We start from the raw sequence: 22,724 nt of genomic DNA, 5'->3' as shown, positions 1-22,724 counted from the left end.
GCAACCATTGTGGGAAAACAGTTTGGTGAGTCCTCAAAAGTTTCAACATGAATTACTATGTAGTTGTTAAGAGTTGTCAAGTCGGGTCTGACTCATAGTGACCCTGTATAGGGTTTCTGAGACTGCAAATCTTTGCAGGGGCAGACAGACTCATTTATATATCTCCTGTGAAGCTTCAAACAATTCTACTTCCAGGTATACAGCCAAAAGAGTGCAAAGTGACAAGTGAAGCAGATACTTACTGAAACATCAGCATTCGACGCAGTATTGACAATAGCCAAAAGTCAAAAAACCACCAAAAGATGGTACATACATTCAACATTCAACCAAAAAAAAAAAAAGATATTCTAAAGTATGTTACAATATGAATGAACCTTAAAACATTATTCTAAGTCAAATAAGAAAGGCACAAAAGGACACACATTGCACGATTCCAATTTTATGAAATTTTAAGAATGTTGTTGTTGTTAAGTGTTGTGGAATTGGTTCTGACTCACAGTGACCCTATATGGGGTTTCCGAGGAGGGGCTGGTGGGTTTGAACCGAAGACCTGGCAGTTCAAACCAACCTTATGGTTGATTCAGTGCTTTTCCTACAGCACCACACCAAGACTCCTATTTTTAGAATAGGCAACTTCATAAACATGTTTAATAAACAACCATGCGATGAACATCAATATTGATATTTTAAAGGATTTGATTTATTCACTTATTTATGTCCAGAAAAAATATAACTAGTCATAAGCTCCTTAGAGTGATGGAAATGCTATTTACACTTCTAAATTCATAGTTCATTTCTGGCATGGGACTATGGGATTATAGGATAAACACTGGGCTGCTAACCCACCAACCATTCATCAGAAACCCTCATCGGTACTTACCAATAACAAAATTGATAATACCTTTTATTAAAAACATAATTTTCATCAATTTGATAGGTTAAAAATGGTTTAATTATGATCTGCTCTTCTGATATAACATCATATCACTTCTCTGATGACATAACATCGTATCACTGCTCTTCTGATATAACATCATATCACTGCTCTTCTGATGATATAACATCATATCACTGCTCTGATGATATAACATCGTATCACTGCTCTTCTGATATAACATCATATCACTGCTCTTCTGATATAACATCATATCACTGCTCTTCTGATATAACATCGTATCACTGCTCTTGTGCTATAACATCGTATCACTGCTCTTGTGCTATAACATCGTATCACTGCTCTTCTGATAAAACATCGTATCAGATATTAATTGGCTAGGTACTTGCATTATCTATCAATTCTATTTTCCACTGGAAAGAGTGGTGTCCCAGAAACTTGACAGAATAATGAAACAATGAAAGAACAAAACACAAGGATAGCATAAACAAACAGCAATGGAAAACACCAGGGAAACAAAAAAAGAACCATAATCGTACCATTATGATTATTTAAGAGAAAATCTATATTCGTAAGATGAAAATTCATGTTTTCAAATAGATCAAACACAAATGCACAGAACAAAACACATAAGGCAAAATATTAATTATTGAAGCAAAGTTGTTAAATATGTGCGTGTTTACTGCACAGCTCTTTAAACTTTACTATATGTTTAGGAAAAATTGCTAGAGATAAATCAAATATACTTCAAAAATAATTTTCAAAGATATGATTTCTAAAAATTTCTTGTGGGTTTCCCATTTCAGTAAAAGGTAATTAAATATAAAAAAAGCCACACATCTATATAGAAATCAATAAGTAATCAACATTATTTTAAAGGTACTTTATGGTCAATGTCTGCTATGATTGATCAGAATATCTACTGTAAAACATTATCAATATCATCCCTATAAGTAAAGGTCAGCTTTTTAATATGGGTGACAAGTACATAGGTGTTTATTATTGTTATTCTTTAAACTCCATATATTATATGTAGACTTCCTTATGTACTGCTGTTGTTGTTAAGTGCCGTCGAGTTGGTTCCGACCCATAGCGACCCTGTACAGGGTTTCCGAGGGTGTAAATCCTTACGGGAATAGAAAGCCTCATCTTTCTGCCACCGAGAGGCTGGTAGTTTTGAACCCCTGACCTTAAGGTTCACAGCCCGATTCGTAACTACTATGCTACCAGAGCTCCTTTCCATATGTATTATAGTTTAGAAAAATGAATCACAAGGACCAAATTAATTTTCTAAATATAGTTCAAATGTGAAACAACTGGAACAAGTCTTTAAAACAGTTTCTAGGCAATTTCCCCCTCCAGGCTGGATATAAATCAACTACATATGGGGTATTAGGATTTTTAATAATGCCTTAAAAAATCTCCTTGCATAAATATTAGTTACTTAATAAAACCAGATTTACATGGGAAGAAAATTTTACTGCTTCTACTCTAAGTAACAATTTTAAAAATTTTGTTTCAATGATACGAACTAAACAAAAATAATCACTTTTAATCATAAAAAGAAATCAATTGGAAAGCTCATACCATCCTCTTCATCTTCAGCTTCTTCTGCTTCCAATGGATCATATTCATCTTGATTATTATCTTCTTCAGTTTCATCATCATCTTTAGAATCATCTTTTCTTTTATCTTCTTTCTGTAATTAAAATGTCTTAAAATTAAACACAAGTCAACTCAACAAACATCATCCAACTCAACAGCTCAACCAAACATCAAATACACCAAACTGACTTGAAATAGTTTCAGATTACAAATTTCTTCTACTTTAAGAATAAATGACCAGAAAATTAGCTATAGATGTTTATACAGACATTTAAAAATTTTAAATTTCCAACAGTACACTAATTTTTTACTGTGGTCTTTTAATATATTCTGATAGAATTCTACACCAGACTGATGTGTATAAAAGTAATTACAGACCTTCCTTTCATCTCTGTCTTCTTTTTTATCTTTCTCATCGCCTGATTTTCTCCGTTTGGGTTTTGGCTCATCAGTTTCCTCATCTCTTTCTTCTTTTTTATCTTTTCTTTCATCTTTTTTGCTCTTTTTATCCTTTTCTTTTTTATCTTCTTTCTCAGGAAGAGACACTAATGATTTGTATATTCTGACACCAAAATCTCTCTGAAGCATTTCATTGAAAAGTTCTGCAAACAGTGAGACCTATATAAAAGATACCAATATTAACAAAACCCATTTTAATAGAAATACTGAGAAACTCAAGACAGTCAATAATTTATTACTAAATAAAAACGTGTCAAAACCAACTAAGTGCACTTACAGTCATTGACATTGTAATCAATGAGGTTGGGGTGACAGAAAATAATCAAAGGAACATTCTAAAGCTAAATAGATATACACTATCTTAATAGCATATATAAGGAGCTCTGGTAGCATAGTGGTTATGAATTGGGCTGCAAACCGCAAGGTCAGCAGTTCGAAACTACCAGCTGTTCCGCAAGAGAATGCTCCCATAAAGATTTACAGCCTTGGAAACCCGATACAGGGTTACTATGGGTTGGAATTGACTAGACAGCACTTAACAACAACAACAATAGCATATATATGTATGTGTGTGTGCATATCATATAGATTTTGTTGTTAAGTGCTGTCGAGTCAGTTCTGACCCACAGCGACCCTGTATAGAGTTTCTGAGGTGCAGCTGGTGAACTTGAAACGTCGACTTTGCAGTCCAAGTGGCTTTGCAGTCGGGCGCATTAACCTACAGCACCACATCAGAACTCCACTATAAAGTGCCACTCCAGAACTTACTACCAGAATATATATATATATATTTGGCCTTACTACCAGAAATTTGAAATGAATTAAAAAAAACCAATTACCTACCACCCTAACACAGTCATGAACTTTCTTCATTTACTCAACACTTCTTATCAAATGTTTATTATGTATTCCAGACTATTTGGGGCACTAGAAATACTTTAGAGTAAACAAAGCAGATAAACATCCCTACTCTCATGAAGTTATCAATAGTGAGAAGTAGAAAACAAATCAAACATAAAATGATAAGCAAGCAGGATTAAAGTAGAGAGAGTAAAAAGATAGTATGCAGAGAAGGCCTTCCAGAATAGGTGACATTTGAAAGGTGATCTGAATGTTGTGAGAAATAAGTCATATAGTTATCTAAAAAGCGTATTCTAGGCCAGTGAAACATTTAAAAGTCCTGAGTAGTAAGCACATGTTGTTACTAAGGGATCTATGGATTAACAGTCTTTTAGCACACTCTGAACCTAAAAAGTACACACTAAATTTTATATATGTATATTTCTAAGCATAAGGTCCATTACTTTCAACAGATAATTAAAAGGGTTTAGAATGTGAAAATGGTGTAGTTGTTAAGTGCTGGCAAGTTGGTTTCCAACTCACAGCAACCCTATACAGGGTTTCTGAGGAGAGGCTGGTGTTTGAATTGACAACCTTGCAGTTCAAATCGACCTTTCAGTCCAGTAAAATACATAATCATGGCAGTATGTTCAATATACTTGATAAAATAAAACTTAAGATTTTTGTGACCATTAAGGAAAAATATGACTCATTAACGTTATGATTTTATAATGCATTTTTCAAAATGTCCAATTTTGTAATTTAAAAAAAATGACCATAGCTATTGTTGTTGAGTGCCATCAACCTAGTTCCGACTCATAGTGACCTGATACAGGGTTTCTGAGGGGGCAGCTTTGGGGTTTGAACCACTGACTTTGCAGCCCAGGACTAATACATGTTGTTACTTAAATTTATGGCAACTGGTAATAAAAATAAAGTCACACAGTCTTTAATGTTTTAGCACCACTGTTGTTAAGTGCCATCAATTTGATTCTGATTCATTTGTTGTCATTGTTAGGGAACCTGTATAGGGTTTCCAAGGAGCAGTTGGTGGATTTGAACTGCCAACCTTGTGGTTTGCAGCCCAATGCTGATCCTACAGCACCGCACCAAATATCAGAATAAAAAAATTACAAATGCCGAAAAGCAATGAAGTATTTTAATATTTGTAACATTTTATATCAAGATAAGCAAGTTGTTACTAAATGCCATTGAGTCAGTTCCCACTCATAACTAAAGCAAGTACTTTATGTTATCTAAATAAGGAGGCCCAGTGGCACAGTAAGATAGCATTAGGCTGATAATTTCCCCATTTAGTAGCAAGTAAGGGCCGGAGTCCCTGGGTGGTACAAAATGGTTAAGTGAGTAGCTAACAACCAAAAAGCAGGCAGTTCAAATCCACCTCTAAGGAAAGGCCTGGCAATCTACTTCCAAAAGATCACAAACATATTAGTCCACTCCATAGAGATTTCAATCTACTCAGAAACACATGAGGTTGCCATGAGTCAAAATCAAGATGTCAACTGTTTCTTAAAAAGTATTAGTCAGAGACTTTCAGCAAGATGGTAGACTAGGCAGACACACAACACAGACCCTCTCTAACAAAGATACAAGAGACCAAATAAAACAGACACAGATGAAAATTCAGGAACCCTGAATTTAAGATTAAGAGGAAAGATGAGAGGAGTAGATTGAGTGCTTGATGGAAGGAAAAGTTAAGAAGGGATGGCTAGAGAGGGAGACTGATTTATGCACGGCAGCCAGATGCAGCATGACCATCTTGTGAGTAGCTCTGACAAGAGAAGGAGGCCTGGCAGAGCAGGTTCACACACAGGAAAGGAATAGCTGAATTTCTTCTTTTTCCCCACAATCCCCTTGTGACCAAAGGTATGGCAAGCTCCCAACCTCATCCATCCCCAGAGCCACATGGTTGGGAGTCATGCCAGTGTGAAGCAGGGGCCAGCTGCTCTGCTTTGGTGCTTGAATTCAGGCAGGATCAGTTCTAGACCAACAAAACTTGCAGGGCCACCAGACCAACATTTACCCAGTCATCCTGTGCCAAATTGCCCTGTGGTCCTAAACAATGAAATCAGCTCCATCAAGGGCCTCTATCTAGGGCCAGAACTCTGAGGTTACACTCCTCCTACACCCACAGCAGGAGCCCAGAATGTTCTTGTCTCTGGGTCCAGTGTTTTTCTGTTTGGGGTTTAGGTTTTTCCTTTGTTTCATTCTTCCATCTCCATCTTCTTTCTCCTCTTTCCATTCCTTTGTATTTGTTTTTTCCCTTTCTTTTCCTTTATTTCTCCTTTCCCCTTTTGATCTATCGTTGTATCTCTACATTTTTCCTCTCCCTGATTTTTCTAAGTGCTTTTAAAATATATTCCCTTTATTTCCTCTTATTTAGCTCCATTTTCCTGTGCCTCTTTTCTCTTTTTATTTATTCTTATTGTTGTTAAGTGCCGTCAAGTAGGCTCTGACCCATGGCGACCCTGTACAGGGTTTCCGAGGATGTAAATCTTTACGAGAGCAGAAAGCCTCATCTTTCTCCTGCGGAGCAGCTGGTAATTTCGAACTGCTGACCTTAAGGTTAACAGCCCGATTCGTAACCATTACACTACCAGACCTTCTTTTTATTTATTCTTAAGTGGTTTACTTTTTTTTTTTCCTTTTCTGATTTTTCTCTTGTATAGCTACATTTACCTGTTCCTCTGTCTTTACAGTTATGTTTTTTACCTGGTTACTGCCTGTTTTATTTACCTTTTTCTCTTTTTATTATTGGTTCCTTATTTGTTTTTTCTGTTTTGTTTTCTTGTGTGTATGGGGGGAGGGAGGGACTTCTCTTTCCCACCTAACAGAAGACAGTAACCTTGTCATTATAGCCCAGCCACAAACACATCCTTTGCAGTTTCACCCACTGGGCTAGAGCTAATACCAGATCCAAAACTATCTCATCAATGATAGACAGCAACAAAAACCAGCTAAGCCCAACCTAAAGTGAGGCACACAAACCACAAACAAGAATAGGGTACATGCTTCCCTTCTCTAATACATCCACAAGAGACAGCTGGTAAGAGCCTAGAACACAATTCACAATTAGCAATTAAATACAATAATCCCACAATGCCCTGGAGACACAGGTAATTTTAGCTAACAGGAAGAAACAAGAGAAAATGGTTCAAACAAATGAACAAGATCAGAGCCAGAAAACACTTCTGAGGAAGAAAAATGGAACGAATTCAAAAGAATACTTAGAGATAGATATTGAGAAAGGCAAGGAAAACACAGAAAAAAATTGAATTACAGAAAAAAATGACAAAAACAGACAAAATAAACACAAATTTTAAAACAATACAAGCCCTTCAATTAGAAATGCAAAAGATCAATACTAAAATTTCAGAAACAGACAATACATTGAAAGGGCAAAAGAGTAAATTTGAAGAAATGGAAGCCCGAATTAGTATGCTAGAATAATAATCAGGAAAAAGAATGAAAAAATCCAAAGAAAACCTAAGAGTTATGTGGGAAACCACGAACAGGAACAATTTATGAATGATCAGATTCTGAAACAGGAAGAGACAATTCACCAAATCACCAATGCATATTATAATCAAACTGCCCAAAATCAAAGACAGGAAAAAATCCTGATAGTAGCTTGGGAAAACAAAAAGTTACCTACAATAGAGAAACAATAAGATTTCTTATTCATGATTTCTTAGCAGAAACCATGCAGGCAGGACAGCAATAGAATGACATATGAAAAACTATGAAAGAAAAAAACTGCCAACCAAGAATCATGTACCCAGGAAAGCTGTCAGTCAGATAAGACAGCAAAACTAGGACACTTCCTTGTAAACAAAAATTAAAGGAATTTATAATGGCCAGACTAACTTTACAAAAAATGCTAAAAGGTGTTCTTTGGACTGAGAAACACGAGCAGACAACAATCTGAAATTACCACACAACACCACCACCAGAACTCAATTCAGATATTGTTGTTAATAAGTTCCATCTAGTCAATTCCAACTCATAGTGACCTTGTATAGAGTTTCTAATAAGTGGCTGGTGGATTAAACCGTCACTAAATGTTATCTGTTAGCAGTTCTGTACTTACCCACACCAGGACTCCACACGGAAATTATCCAGACATACAAGTATTTAAAATAGTACTCTGGTTATGAGTCAGGCTGCTAAGCTCAAGGTAAGCAGTTCTAAACTACCAGCAATTCCACAGGAGAAAGATGAGGATTTCTGCTCCCATGAAGATTAACAGCCTCAGAAATCTCATGCAGGGTTGCTGTGAGTTGGAACTGACTCCATGGCACACCATTACATTAAAGTAAAACAAACCTACAAGATGCACATCAAAATTAAAAAAAGAGTAAAATCAGAAAGATTTAGTAATCATTAACGTAAAAGAAATGAAAATGAAAAGAAAACCCACTAACAGTTATGAACTAAGCAAAGAAATTTATGTGAAACAAGGAATCCAGTAGCACCACACACAAACATACAGAAAAATGACAGCAAACAATTCAAACCTAATGAAAATTACACTGAATGTAAATGGATTAAATGTTACCAGTCAAGAAACAGAGAGAGCAGAATGAGTAACAAGGTCCTTAAATATGCTGTGTACAAGAGACTATAAAAAAGATGGAGATAGCCTAAATGCCCATCAACAGAAAAATGGTTAAACTAACTTTGGTACATACACAGAATGGATTACAAAACGTTCATCAACAATGAATATGTGAAACACCTCACAACATGGTTGAATGTGGAGGACATTACATTGAGTGTAATAGTTAGGTGCCTTGGAGTTGATTCACTCATATTCACTCATATCATAGGGTTTCCGAGGAGCAGTTAGTGAGCATGAACTACCAACCTTGCAGTCCAGCACATTAACCCACAGCACCACATCAGGAATCACAAAAGCACAAATACTATATGAGACCAATATTGTATGTTGTTATTGTTGTGTGCCGTGGAGTCGGTTCTGACTCACAGCCACCCTGTACAGGGTTTCCGAGGCTATAAATCTTTCCAGGAGCAGAAAGCCTCATTTTTCTCCCATGGAACAGCTGGTAGTTTCAAAATGCTGACCTGATGGTTCGCAGCCTGATTCGTAACCACTACGCTACCAGAGCTCCCCAATATGTTGTATAAAGGTTAAAAAAAAAAAGGTTTTCTTGAAAAAAGAAACTATGATGGGGAGGGATTATCCACAGGCTAGAGGGTATACACATGCTAATATGGGTGACAGGGTAGACAACATACAAGAGGGAGGTTGGCAGAGGAAAGATGAAGGTAATGGAAGACACAAGGAGGAATGCAATAAAGTGAATAGAGGTAAATACTATTAACTGTTAGTACATGGAGGGGATTGCAGGCATGTAATAAAGCAAAATAGGATTTGTTAAATGTAACACTGATAATTTGCTCTGTGAACTTTAACTCAATCCACAATAAAGTTGGGAAAAAAACGAAAAATTGAGCATGTATGATTGTTCCACTGTAAGTAATGAAATAAAAATTAGTGAAATATGTTGAAAAGATAAATGGATATTATTGTAATTTTTAAATGAATTACGTATTCACTCATTTAGGGATCTAATTTTCAACTATTTTATAAGATGATGTGCTATAAAACTCTACTCTCATATGTTACAAAGAAATATATGCTAACAAGGTAAACATCAATTATTTTAACTTACACCACAATCACTCACAAAATGTTCAACTCAATTACACAGGTTTTTAATTATAGGGGGAAAAAAATGTTACTTGATGTCCATAAAGGAGGAATTTAGACATATGTTGTTGTCAAGTGCCATGAAATTGGAACTGACTTGTAGTGATCCTATATAGGGTTTCCGAGGAGCAGCTGTTATGTTTGAACAGATGACCTTTTGGTTCAAACTAACCTTGAGGTCCAGTAGCTTACCCCACAGCGCACCATTATCTTTTCACTGAATTTTCCCATGACCTCTTGCAGTCACTGCGTATCATGTGTCTCCTTACAAAAGAACATACTACTACTTATTATTGTTGTTGTTGTTGTTAAGTGCCGTTGAGTCAGTTCCGACCCATAGCGACCCTGTAGAGGGTTTCTGGGGGTGTAAATCTTTATGGGAGTAGAAAGCCTCATCTTTCTCCCGCAGAGCGGCTGGTAGTTTCGAATTGCTGACCTTAAGGTTCGCAGCCCGATTCATAACCACTATGCTACCAGAGCTCCTTATTATTAGGGAAGTATTTATTGCTATTGTTAAGCATCACTGAGTGGGTTCCTACACATAGCAACACCATATAGGATTTCTGAGGAGTAGCTGGTGGGTTTAAACTGCCAACCTGGAGGTTAGCAGTCCAGTATCACACTTAAGGGGAAAAAAAATGAAGCTTAACCTGAATTAAATTTTAGAAACAATCATATTTAAGGCATAGAGTAAACTGAATCTACAGGAAACTTTTTTTGAAAAATCACCTGTTTTTCCCTCAGCAAATTAACTGTATATTAAAAAACTACAAGAGGTACAAAGAGATTTAACAGGAATATTAATGAGTCATAATGGATCCTAATTCAAACAAAAGTAAACATTACCTCAAATGAATGTTCTTTATTATCCTCCAATCTGTAATCCAAAAGGACACTCAAAGACATGATGCTACAATCAAATTTGCCACTTTTTGCAGCCCAGTTTGGATGAACAATGATGGCTGGTTCATCAGGTAAAATATATCTTCTCTCTCGTCGCTGCCGTTCCATTTCCTCTTGGCGTTTTCTTTCTTCCTCCTAGATATGTAGAATACATAAGCATATCAAACTTCTGTCAGAGAATGAAAGTTACATAGACTTAGATGTATATATATACATAGACAAATATATATGTATAGATGGTGGTAGTGGTGCACTGTGAAGTCGCTTCCGACTCACAGAGACCCTGTATAGGGTTTCCGAGGCTGTAAGTCTTTACTGGAGAAAAGTCTCATCTTTCTCCTGCAGAAATGCTGGTAGTGTCAAACTGCTGACCTTGAGATTAGCAGCCTGGCTCATGTGATCCCAGAGCTAGGGCAGAGATAGTAAAGGATAAGACAGACACATATTGTACAAGAAAATTAATGAAGTACACAAAAAAAGATAGGAGATAAAGAAGCAAACTTAAAAGAAGTCCCATTGGCCAACTCTGGGACATTTTCACCATCACAGTCAGTATTCAGAACCCATTAAGAAATCCTAAATTCACATAGCTCTGAAAAAAAGGATGATACTCCTACATTATCACAAACCATTATATCTAAGAAATATAATATTGCCTCAATATCATCTACTGTCACAGCCATATAAATAGTAAGACATTTGTAATAATCCCATTTATACTTTTTATGGTTTTTTAAAACATTATCCAAGATCTAGTCAAGTTTTATTCAGTGCATTTGGCTGTCGTATCTTGAGAATCTTTAATCTAGGGTTATTCATATCTTGAAAGCACAGGCAAGATACTTAGTGGATTTTATACATTCTAGATTATCTGAGTTTTCTCACAATTAGATTCAGATCAAACATTTTTTGGCAGAAATATTTTATAAATGATGATGTGTATTTATATTCTTAATGTTTCATTTTGTCTGAACCATGAATAACTTTCTATTCATTTTTACAAGTGAGAATTTAAAAATGTAAGACTAGGAAACAACCCAAGTGTCTCTAAGTGGAGAATGAATAAATTGTGGTACACATTGGACTACTCCGTACAAACAAATTATTGTATATTATGCTGTTAAAGAAATAATACTCAAAAGGCTATGTAATATTCCATTCATACGACATTCTAGAAAATTCAAAACTAAAGAGGCAGAAAACAGATCAGTGACTCCCAGAGGCTGGAAGGTAGGAGAAGAAAATGATTTCAAAAGGAACTTCAGGTGCCAATGGGACAACTTCATATATTAAATATGGGTGTGTTTATACATTTGTCACAATTTGCCAAACTCTTGATTAAAAAATTTAATGTATATAAATTATACCTTAATTTAAAAAATCTTCCAAGAACCTCTAATAAAATCGATATTAACAGTATCATTATTTGAATGACTCAATATATATACCTCTTTATCATCTTCAGATTTCCTATCATCCTCTTCTTCCTCTTCTTTTTCTGATTTCTCTAATTCTTTCTGTTCCTCTTTTTGCTCTTCTACTTTAAGCTGTTTAGTCAATCGAGCTATTAACTGGGATTTTAATCCTTTTGAACTAAGAGTTCTACTTTCTAATTCTTTGCGGAGATCATTTACCTAATATATGAAGCATAAAAACACAGAAAGATAAAAAGGGATATTGCTATAGGCAAGTATCTGTGCAATTATCTTCTGCTTTATTTTTTTTTAATTTGGTAAAGGCATATACAATATAAAAATACAGAATACCTGAAATGTATTTTAAGGCTTTCAAGCTAATGTTTTAAAAAAACATTCACAATAAAAAGTAAAAAAAAACCTAAAAATAAAAAACCCAACACTAATTGACCCAGTAATTTTAATTTCTGTGAATCTACTCTAAATATCCTAAACACAGAAATAAATGCATTCACTCACAGTCCTAAACCCTGCAAAGCACTAAAATTTTCAATATAAAAACAGGGAAACTACGGTATGTCAAAAGAACAGCATGTAATATTTAGAATTATGCAAGAAACACTAATGTGCATACATGATTACAATGAACCAATCAATCACAAAAGTTAAACTCAGAAAAAATACTGGAATACATCAATTTATAAATGTCTGTGTTTGAATAACAGACTTAAGTGATTTTTTTTCTTTAATTTTTCTGTATCAATTTTAAAGCAAGCATGCATTATAATTACAATAAAGAGAAATACTAGTTTAAAAACAATGGAAGTTATCAATAAAATTTTACATTTAACAAAATGACAAAAAATCCTGATATAGGCTTAATCTAATTGCCTATTATTTTCGGAATCTACAACTCAAAAGAGGTGGAAGACCAACAATTCTTAACTTACACATTCTTAACTTAAAAAAGGAATGTGGGTTAAGAAACCAAATTTTCATAACAAAGGAGAGAAAAGGTTTTTCTTGCTGAAAACACATGTCAACCAGAGGCCAGTTTTCATGAGTGAGACAAGTTGCAAAAAGCAAGTGATTATATGAGCAGGCTCTGATCTTCTGACCACACAACTACACTCACGTTCTATAGGCTCAGAGAATCAAAGCTAAAGATAGTAAATCAGTCCAGAGACTTTGGGGAACAAGGAAAAACTAGTTCAAGTTAAACACATATTTCCAAAGAGGTTCTTAAATTATTATTTCTTTCCCTGTTTGGGCTATGTATCGAGCTTCTTACTTTTAAATTTTACTTTAAAAACTAGACAAGCTTTTCTCATAAATCTTCCCTTTCTCTTAAATTCAGGTTATTTAAGAGCAAAAATGAACTCCTGGTGTGGCACTGTAGGTAGGATCAATCAGCCTTGGATTCTGAACCATAAGTAGGCAGGTCAAACCCACCAGCTGTTCCTTGGAAACCCTATATAGGTTCACTGTGAGGTGAAACCAACTTGATGGCACTTAACCACAAGAAGAGCAGAAAACAATGTTCTCACTATATTGTAAACATTCAAAAGATAATGGCTGAACTGATTTATAAGTTTCCACAAGGTCAGTGGTTCAAACCCACCAGCCTCTTCTTGGAAACCCTTAAGTCAGAACCGAGTCAGGGGCACATAACAACAAACAATTTGTAAACAAAAGATGACTTTATAAATCAGTCTTTATAAATACAATGTTGGATTCACCTTGACTGGTTATTATCAGGAAAATAAAAAGCACTATCTTCATTTTCACCAACATTACTATATCCTTTTCAGAGATTTCAAATTAAATACCATCATATTTAAAGTTACCTTCATTGTCTTTGGATCAAGTTTAGACCAATGCGTAGGTGTGGAAATTTCTTTAGCTTCACCATCGTCCTTCTCTTCTTCATCCTGATATACAAAATTAAGACCATAATTAATATTCTGAAACCTTAAAATAAAAAAAATTTATTTTTAAAAGTCTGTTGCTGATCTGTGCAAGGTCACAAGTGTTTCAGATTGTCTTCTCCTAAAGTTATTATTTAGGCAAATCCACGTACATACATTCTACCACTTTAACTGATAACAAAGACACTCATCAGCCAATCAAAGCCAGATCTGTGAAACACAAAAGGGTGATAAATTACAACACAAAGGATATCAGGGATGCACAAACACTGCTGGTCTCCACTAACCACACAGTGTGTGATTTTGCCCCAATTTTCAAGCCACCCAAAGATTGATTTAGTCAAACCTTTCAAATGTACCAATGACGTTGCCACATAGCCTGAAATTTCAAATCTCTCAGACTTGTGGGTGTCCAATTTCAAATATCCATGATTAGAACTGATGACCGTGAAAGAGAAAATTTTTAAATTTTTAGAAAATGGCAATGTTTAAAATGGCTTATACTGAATCTTGCTCAACAACTGGTCCCAGATTCCAGCAACTAGACCTATGATAAAAACAAAATTCTGTGCAATTTAAGCACAACTTATTTTCCTTTGAGGTCTCAGCACTCTTAAAGTTAGTGTAATAGACAGAATTTTTGAGAAAAGAACATACAACTACACTGCTGAAAGCTGGATTACCAGTCGCTGTTACCAGTTATGTTCCTCGATGTGTGTTTGTTATGTAGTGTGTGGTGTGCATTTGTGCCTGTGTTCCTGTGCCTGTGAGAAGCGGAAATAGAAAAAGGGATTAGCGTTCAGTGCCTGTTCTCCATCAGCCTCCTTGCGTTCACCCTGAAGCTTCTCGACCAGCTGCTGCTTGTATCCTCGGGAGAGGGTTTCCCACTCTGAGCGGGTGGGAAGGCAATGCCAAACATCCGGGAAAAATAAAACCACTGTCTCCACATGAGCTGGAACTGTACGCCCCTTGTGGGTCTCCTCAGGGCGATGGTAGCGAATCTCTGCAAAACGGTACCTGTTGCAAGGGAAGAAGCATGTTGGAAAAAAAATTCTAAAATACATTTTAAAGACCCTAGATCACTTGTAGCACATCAAGTAAAGAAATTTTGCTGCAAGAACTTGAAGTTGGTCTAAAGAAAAAAAAATTATAGAAGCCATAGTTCCTCTTTTGGTACATTTGTACAATATTTTATTGGTTAAAAGAAGAATATATTCCCCAAGGCATGTTTAAGTTTTCTTACAGAGCTACCCGTATTTTAGAGAATACCTGAAGAAGCTGGATAGCTGTTCAGATTTCATGTGCTAAAAACAGAATATTCTCAATTAAGTCACAAGAAAGATACTAAAGCACAAAAGACAAATAAGCCTCAAGAGAAAATATGGCTGAACAAAAATAATCAGCAACTACATCATTTTATAACGAAAGAATTATAATGAAATGAAGTTCTCTCTTGACGATCTTCTCCAGCTATGCACAAAATGAAAAATATTTTCAATGTACATCCAACTTCCGAAGTATAGCAAACGAAACATTTCCATTTTCCATTTATTTTTATTAGCTCTTAATCCTTTTTCCAAAAACACTTTTGGCACCAAATAAACTTGCTATATCAAATGGGGATTTTTCCTTTGAGGAGATTACCTGTAGGACCAAGGCTGCTAAAATAACAGGGTGGGGGCAGGGAGTAGGCTGATGGACAAAACATCTACATGAACTATTAGGAAAACATTTCTAGTCAAGAAATGAACTGGTACTTACCATTGTGTGCATACACTTAGATCAATGCCTGTCAGAGCCTTACAACAACGAATAGCAGTCTTAATCAACACAGAGGGGTCTTTTTCTGGATCTGGTCCATCCAACGAAGGAGACCAATGGCCTCCGATGGCCATGGCTTCATCCTTGCCTTTCATGCCCACTAAAAACTAATTCAAAACAAATAATTATTTAAATGTATTATGTAACCTGTCAAATTACAAAGAAAATACTTAAGAAGGAAAGGTACAAACCTTTCCAATATCATTTTTACTACCTCTGGTATCTGTCAGGCAAGGAAGAGTTCAGTTCATCATGTTCCACACTGCATTTCAGCAATGGAATAGGATTTACACATCACAACTCATCCTTCTAGAATTTTCTTGAGATTAAGAGTTCTTTTTAAAACAACAAGCTATAATTCAAACTTTAATAGCATCCAAAGATTCACTAAATTCTATTAATACTAAAATTTCACTGCTACACATATAAAACATCAAAATTACAACACAACCAGTGACACACAGTCATAATCTGCAATAGAACATATGCTACATTGAGTTCCTTAAGAGGAATTAGTTATTAAACTAATTAACAAGATTAAAAACAAAGTATTATTTTATTCACATAGAGTTAGAATAAAATATATAAGCCTAAAGTCAAAATAAATGCATCATTTTACCTTAACAAGTCTAGCAGGATGCTGAAATCCATCTCGAAGTTCTTGTGGGTCTTCAGCAAGAGCACATGACTTATGATACAAATCTTCCATACTAGGGCTAGCCATCAGCATTACCTATTATAGTCAAATAATTCAATCCTGTCAAAAGTCTAAAGTAATGTAAAAAAATGAGAAGTACTACTAATTATCCTTACATATAAGATATCTGAAATCTTTTATAAAAATGGACGGTAAAGTGCTATAGCAAAAATTTTATTAGATACTTTATACTTCTATAACTATAACCTTTTAAAGGATACATGGATCAGATGGTGTTTTACAATAGCAAAGAATAAACAAACTATTCACTGTTAACAATATCCTAAATGCATTCACCCAACATTAAGCAGATAAAATCATAGAACATTCCAAAAAGCTTAAGAAAATTAACTTCATTTTCACATTTTTATGAGATTCACAATGTTAAAACAATCAACTTCAGTTTTACAATTTTAGAGTTAAGGTAAAAAGAAGTTATTTAAAGAAAAAAAATCCTAAAAAGCAAAATCCACAGCCTTAAGAGTTATTTCCAACACACAACTACCCTATAGAACAGAGTAGAACTGCCCAATAGGGTTTACAAGGCTATGAATCTTTATGGAAGCAGATTGCCACACCCTTTTCCCGTGGAGTGGCTGGTGGGTTTGAATCAAAGTCCTCTAAGCAGCCTAGTGCTTTAACTATTGTACCACCAGGGCTCCAAATATACAAAATAGAATCAGACAAACAAGAAAACACAGGTGCTCAGGTCCTATAACATCATTTTCCGTAGAATCACTCCATTATGAATAAGCACTAAGAAATTTATGCTAGCAATGGAATACAAACCTTTGCACTGTATAAGTGGTCAGCATCTGGTGGATCAAGAATAGCCATATTTTTTTCCAATGACTCTACTTCTCTGTGCATTACATAGAAATTGCAGTAATTTCCCAGCTGAAATGGTCTTGATAAAGGAAAAGCATCCACCCATGTAAACTGAGCATCAAAAAAGTCACTAGGTATATATAAATTCTGATAACGGCGCCTTAGTTCCATCATGTCACAACTAGGACTGAAAAACAAGACAGAAGTAATCACTAAGTAAGAATCTCAATACCAGGGCTCATGCAAACATTCATTTAAATCTGAAGATAAAAGTATAAAGTAATATGGATAAAGTCAGCTGAAAATGAACAATTATAAATGAGCTACAGATTTGCACATACAGGTCTTTTTAGGTTTACTAATGAATGTTATATATATGCTACTTTTATTTCTTTACTTTTTGTGTGCAGCTTACCATTAATTAGACTTCAAAAATTATCGGAAGAAAAACAACCTGTATTAGATAGAACTCTAACTTAAGAAAACTGTGCTTCACAAGGTGGGTATAAAGAAGAAATGAAAGTGTTACCTAATTAGTATTTCAGTGCTCCTCAAATAGGAGCTGTGGTAGCGTAGTGGTTACGAATCGGGCTGCGAACCTTAAGGTCAGCAGTTTGAAACTACCAGCCGCTCTGCGGGAGAAAGATGAGGCTTTCTACTCCTGTAACGATTTACACCCTCGGAAACCCTGAACAGGGTTGCTATGGGTCGGAACCGACTCGACGGCACTTAACAATAACAACAAACAGGTATAAACAATGTAGAAAACACATAAAACTTATTATCTATTTTAGATCAAACATACCCATATTCAAAATTAAATACAAAAATCTGTATGAAAGCAAAATCCAAAACTTTTTAGATTATCCACAGTTCTATAATCTCTCTATATGAACAATAATGATCAACATAAGAGGAATAAGTTTCTTGACTTTATAACTGGCAAAGTGACATTTTAAAGGAGAGGAACTCAAAGGTAAATCAATCTGGTAAAAAGTCAAGAGACTTCTTTTAAAATCATAGTATAAAGTAGAAACAACAATTTAGAAGATGAAAAGATAACTACAGTGTCATTTTTAAAGATAGCGGTATGAAATGTGTCTAATCTATACATAGGGATGTTTTTCTATTTTAAATTTAAACACAGAGTGATAAACTTGTCAATTACGGCTGCTGATATACTTTATTTGAACAAGATTCTGGTGGCAAAACAGGTATTCAAATATTTTATCAGTTGGTCGTAGTTTTAAAGTGTTACAAAAAAAAGTATGTGCAACAGTTTCTTAACAACAAGAAAAATCACCAGAATTTGTAGTCATAATTTACCCCATGGGAGTATATTTTACTGTAATCATATTATCATAAGAAAAAAAAAATCTGTATTTCCACAACTATCTAAAAAAATTGGGCAATGTTAAAATTATTTATATTTTCACTGAGTATATTTGATGTCTTGGATATTTATTAGAGTGCTGAACAACTGTGAAGGTCTAACACTTCTTAGAATAGTACTCTAGATAAGAAACAAATGTATTAAAAACAGAGCTGCTCCATTTTTCGTTATTGTGTGTCATCAAATCAGTTCCAACTCATGGCGACACTGAACAAAATTCTCCAAGAGCAGCTAGTGGGTTTGAATTGTCAACCTTGCAGTTAGCAGCCTATAGCTCCACAATTGGGAGCTTCCAAAATTTCATGGAAAAACAGAATGAAAAGATAATGGAATGTTTTACATACACTTTTGAGGTTTGCTAGTATCTTCGGCAGTTCAAGCTCATCAGCAGCTCCTCAGAAACCCTATACAGGGTCTTTATGTGTCGGAACCAACTCAATGGCACTTAACAACAACAGTACCTTTGGAAAGATGTAGCGCTACAGGATCAGCTCTGAACTGCTGACTGCTAATCACAAGGTCAGAAGTTCCAACCCACCAGCGCTCCTTGGAAACCCTACACTATGAACGCTATGAATTGGAATCAACTCAAAAGTGATTAACACACAAACTGTATCTTTGAGGCTATGAAAAGTATTTTTATTTCCAAAGGATTTCTCTAAAATATGCACACTAGACATCTGAGTATTAGTGAACATATAGGTAAAAGGAAAATTAGTATAAAGTAAGAACTGTTGATTTAATCACAAACAAAAGTCAATGAACACCAAAAAAAAAAAAAAAAAATCAATCAACACCAACTATATATAATCAAGAAAAATCACCACATTTTCTTGATGTTGTTAGTTGCCAATGAGTTGGCTTTGGACACACAGTCATCCTCATGCGCAAGATTGGACTGCTGTGATCCACAGGGTTTTCACAGGATGATTTTACAGAAATGGACTGCCAGGTGTTTTGTCTTAGTCTATCTTAGTACAGAAACTGCTGAAATCTATTCAGCATCACAGCAATACATAAGCCTCCACTGACAAACTGGTAGTGGCTATGCTTAAGGTATACTGGTATAAAATGGAGCAAGCCCAATCTCCTGCATTGAAGGCAAGCTTTCTATCACTAAATCATTACTTCCCCCTTTTATGACTTAAATAAAATATGTTTACAAGATCCAGAATTTACTATACGGTGGTGACAGTTGTGTGCTGTGGAATCAGTTCCAACTCACAGAGATCCTGCATAGGGTTTCCATTTGTTCTTGATGTCTTGTTTCAACATTTTTTTGTAGTTAAGAATATACTTAAACAAAGCACACACCAATTCAATGGTTTCTACAGGTAGAATTTAGTGACACCGGTAACAATTCAAGTTGTAAATCCATTTTTATGCTTTTCTGAGCAGTTCCTCCCCATTAATATAAACTCACTACCTCTCCCACATTATCTAATTTTTTGAGTTGTTATTGTCATTTGGTGTCCTGGTGTGGCGCTGCAAGATAAAGCACTGGACTGCAAGGTTAGTCTAAAGCTGCAAGGTCAGCGGTTCAAGCCCACCAGTTGCTCCTCAGAAACCCTATGACTTGGAACAGGTTCCAAGGCACTTAACAACATTGTCATTTAGCATAGTGGTTAAGAGTCAGTGGTTTGAAACTACCAGCTGCTTAGTGACGTGTGTGTGTGTGTGTGTGTGTGTGTGTCGGGGGGGGTATGTAGGAGCAGTTTTCTGCTCCTATAAAGATTTACAGCCCTGGAAACCCTATGCAGGGTCACTATGAGTCAGAATCAACCCCCTGGCACACAATTACCAGCACCGTTTTCATTTCATCACATGTTGGTGTTGTTCCTACTCACCCTATATAGTGTTTCAAAGGAGTGACTGGTGGGTTTGAACTGCTGGCCTTGCAATTATCAGTCTAATGCTTACCCTACAGCTCCACCCGAGGACACCTTATAGTTAGTTCTTAAAAGAGCATGATGCTGAACTAAGACAATTTTTATGAGTTAAGATAGACTACTGTTTAGTTTTAAGAAGACTCTAGAAGTATTATGTTTAAGGTTGATTTGTTTTATACACAATTACCAGTCTTAGGGTACTTATGACTATTCTTTCTTTTAAAGTAAATTACTTATCAATTTGCCCTTTTGTACATTCTAAGTCTGTAGCTATTACCTAGTTGATGGCCACCATCAATTATTGTTGTTGTTGTTAAGTGCCGTCGAGTCGGTTCCGACCCATAGCGACCCTGTACAGGGTTTCCGAGGGTGTAAATCCTTACGGGAGTAGAAAGCCTCATCAATTATTAAGTACCTACAACTGCCATACACTAGATCAAGTGCTTTAACTAGTAACTCAACTTGTTATTGTTAAGCCTTAAGAGTCAGTTCCACATAGCAACCCTGTATAGAGCTTACAAGGAGTGGCTTATGAGCTTGCTCCACCAACCATACAGTTTAATACAACCTTGCGGTTCAGACACACTTCACAGTCTAGCACATTAACCCACCATGCACACCAGGACATCTCACCTTCACTACATTTCTGCTAGTTGGTATCTCAGTTATATAGGCAAAGCTCAGAAATTCTTAGGTACTTCAACATGATACCTCTGATACCAAAGGTTAGATTTACATTGAAAATTACGAAATGAGTAATTCAACAAAACTTACAGAAGAAAAGAACCTACCAATCTAAAGAAAACTTTGAAAACTGAACGGTGTAACGTGGAACAACACGTCGAACTCTCCGAGGTGATCGCTCTCTCTCTCTTCGGGGAGATCTCTCCCGGGAACGTTTTCTCTGAGGCGATCGTTCTCTGGATCTCCGTCTTTCTCGCTCCCTTTCACGACTTAAAAGCAAATTTTTCTAAAATTACTAACATTTCTGGCATTTTCTAAGAGTACTTTGATAAATAAAATGACAACACAAGCAAGTTACTACAGTGAACTTATTTAAACATACCTCCGATCATCTTTTCTGTTAGGTACTTGATCCCCTCTGTCATTCCTTCCAGAAAATCTGGATGGGGGATCTAATCTCCGTGCTGGCTGTGGTTGTGAAACTATGCGGACAGGTGGCTGCAATAAACCAGCTGAAAAAAGATTTTAAATAAAATTCAAATGTATTATCAGGTTAAATTTTAGATGAAAACTGTTGGCTAAATAAATACAACCAAATACATACTGGGAATAATAAAAAAAGATTTAAAAAGCATAATTCATCACTTAAAACAAAATAGGACTGTTTTGATTAATTTTTCTAGTTTTCAAAATTTATAGTTATACTTGGAACATGACAATCAAATATTTTTCCACTGAGAGAAGGCAGAATCTTCTCTGGTACAATGCAAATTTAAAACAACATGAATTTTTGTTGTCAACTTGAGTCAGTTCGACTCACAGCGACACTGTAAATAAGGTTACCACCAACCTTGCAGTTAGCAGTCCAGTGCTTATCTTACAGTGTCATACGAGGATTCATTTTGTGGATAGATGTAAATATTTCAGAAAGGACTACTAAATTAAGAAACCAAATACTTGATATTCTAGATGAAACATTCATTCCATCTCATTTCAAAATCTGCTAAAATATTATTCCACTTAAAGGGCTATGATAGGTAGATACAATGTGCTGCGGTGTGCCATCAAGTTGGTTCTGACTCAGAGACCTGGATAGGGTTTTCCAAGGCTATAAATTTTTACAGGAGCAGAAAGCCTCATTTTTCTCCTGTGGAGCAGCTGGTTGGACTCAAACTGCTGACCTTGAGGTTAGCAGCCCAACACATAACCCATTATGATTCCAGGGATCTTTATAACTACTAGATTATCAAGTACTATTGTGGTGGTGACTGTTTGCCACCAAGTCAGTTCTGAATCACAGTAACCCTGTCTATAGAGTTTCTGAGGCTATAAATCTTTACAGGAGCAGAAAGCCTTCTGCTTTCTCCCACATAGCAACTGGAAGATTAGAACTACTGACCTTACAGCTAGCAGCCCAATAAGTACCCCATGAATCCTTGTAACTACTACCAGGAATCCTTGTAACTACTACACTATCAATTACTCGCTGTTGTTGTTAAGTGCCGTTGAATCCTCTCCGAATCAGAGAGCTCCTCGATTAGGTTTCTGAGGAGAGACTGGTGGATCTGTACTGCTGACCTTGTGGTTCAAACTGACCTTGTAGTCCAGCATT

General features: G+C 35.7%; 1 protein-coding gene across 1 annotated transcript in view; it reads right to left on the bottom strand.

Moving 5' to 3' along the window:
• Positions 1-22,724, bottom strand: part of CCAR1 (cell division cycle and apoptosis regulator 1) — a 52,753-nt gene that overhangs the window by 4,241 nt on the left and 25,788 nt on the right. Inside the window, exons 9-19 of the mRNA XM_006835833.1 lie at positions 21,495-21,624; positions 21,220-21,381; positions 17,108-17,333; positions 16,241-16,354; positions 15,562-15,728; positions 14,607-14,817; positions 13,720-13,803; positions 11,906-12,091; positions 10,401-10,592; positions 2,879-3,118; positions 2,483-2,594 (exon numbers count right to left, since the gene is read on the bottom strand). Coding sequence (XP_006835896.1) covers positions 2,483-2,594; positions 2,879-3,118; positions 10,401-10,592; positions 11,906-12,091; positions 13,720-13,803; positions 14,607-14,817; positions 15,562-15,728; positions 16,241-16,354; positions 17,108-17,333; positions 21,220-21,381; positions 21,495-21,624 — 1,824 coding nt within the window. The remainder of the gene's footprint in view (positions 1-2,482; positions 2,595-2,878; positions 3,119-10,400; positions 10,593-11,905; positions 12,092-13,719; positions 13,804-14,606; positions 14,818-15,561; positions 15,729-16,240; positions 16,355-17,107; positions 17,334-21,219; positions 21,382-21,494; positions 21,625-22,724) is intronic.

This window comes from Chrysochloris asiatica, unplaced genomic scaffold (genome assembly GCF_000296735.1).
Source record: "Chrysochloris asiatica unplaced genomic scaffold, ChrAsi1.0 scaffold00020, whole genome shotgun sequence".
In the NCBI taxonomy this organism is placed as follows: Eukaryota; Metazoa; Chordata; class Mammalia; order Afrosoricida; family Chrysochloridae; genus Chrysochloris; species Chrysochloris asiatica.
This window is presented reverse-complemented; position numbering and strand designations above follow the sequence as displayed.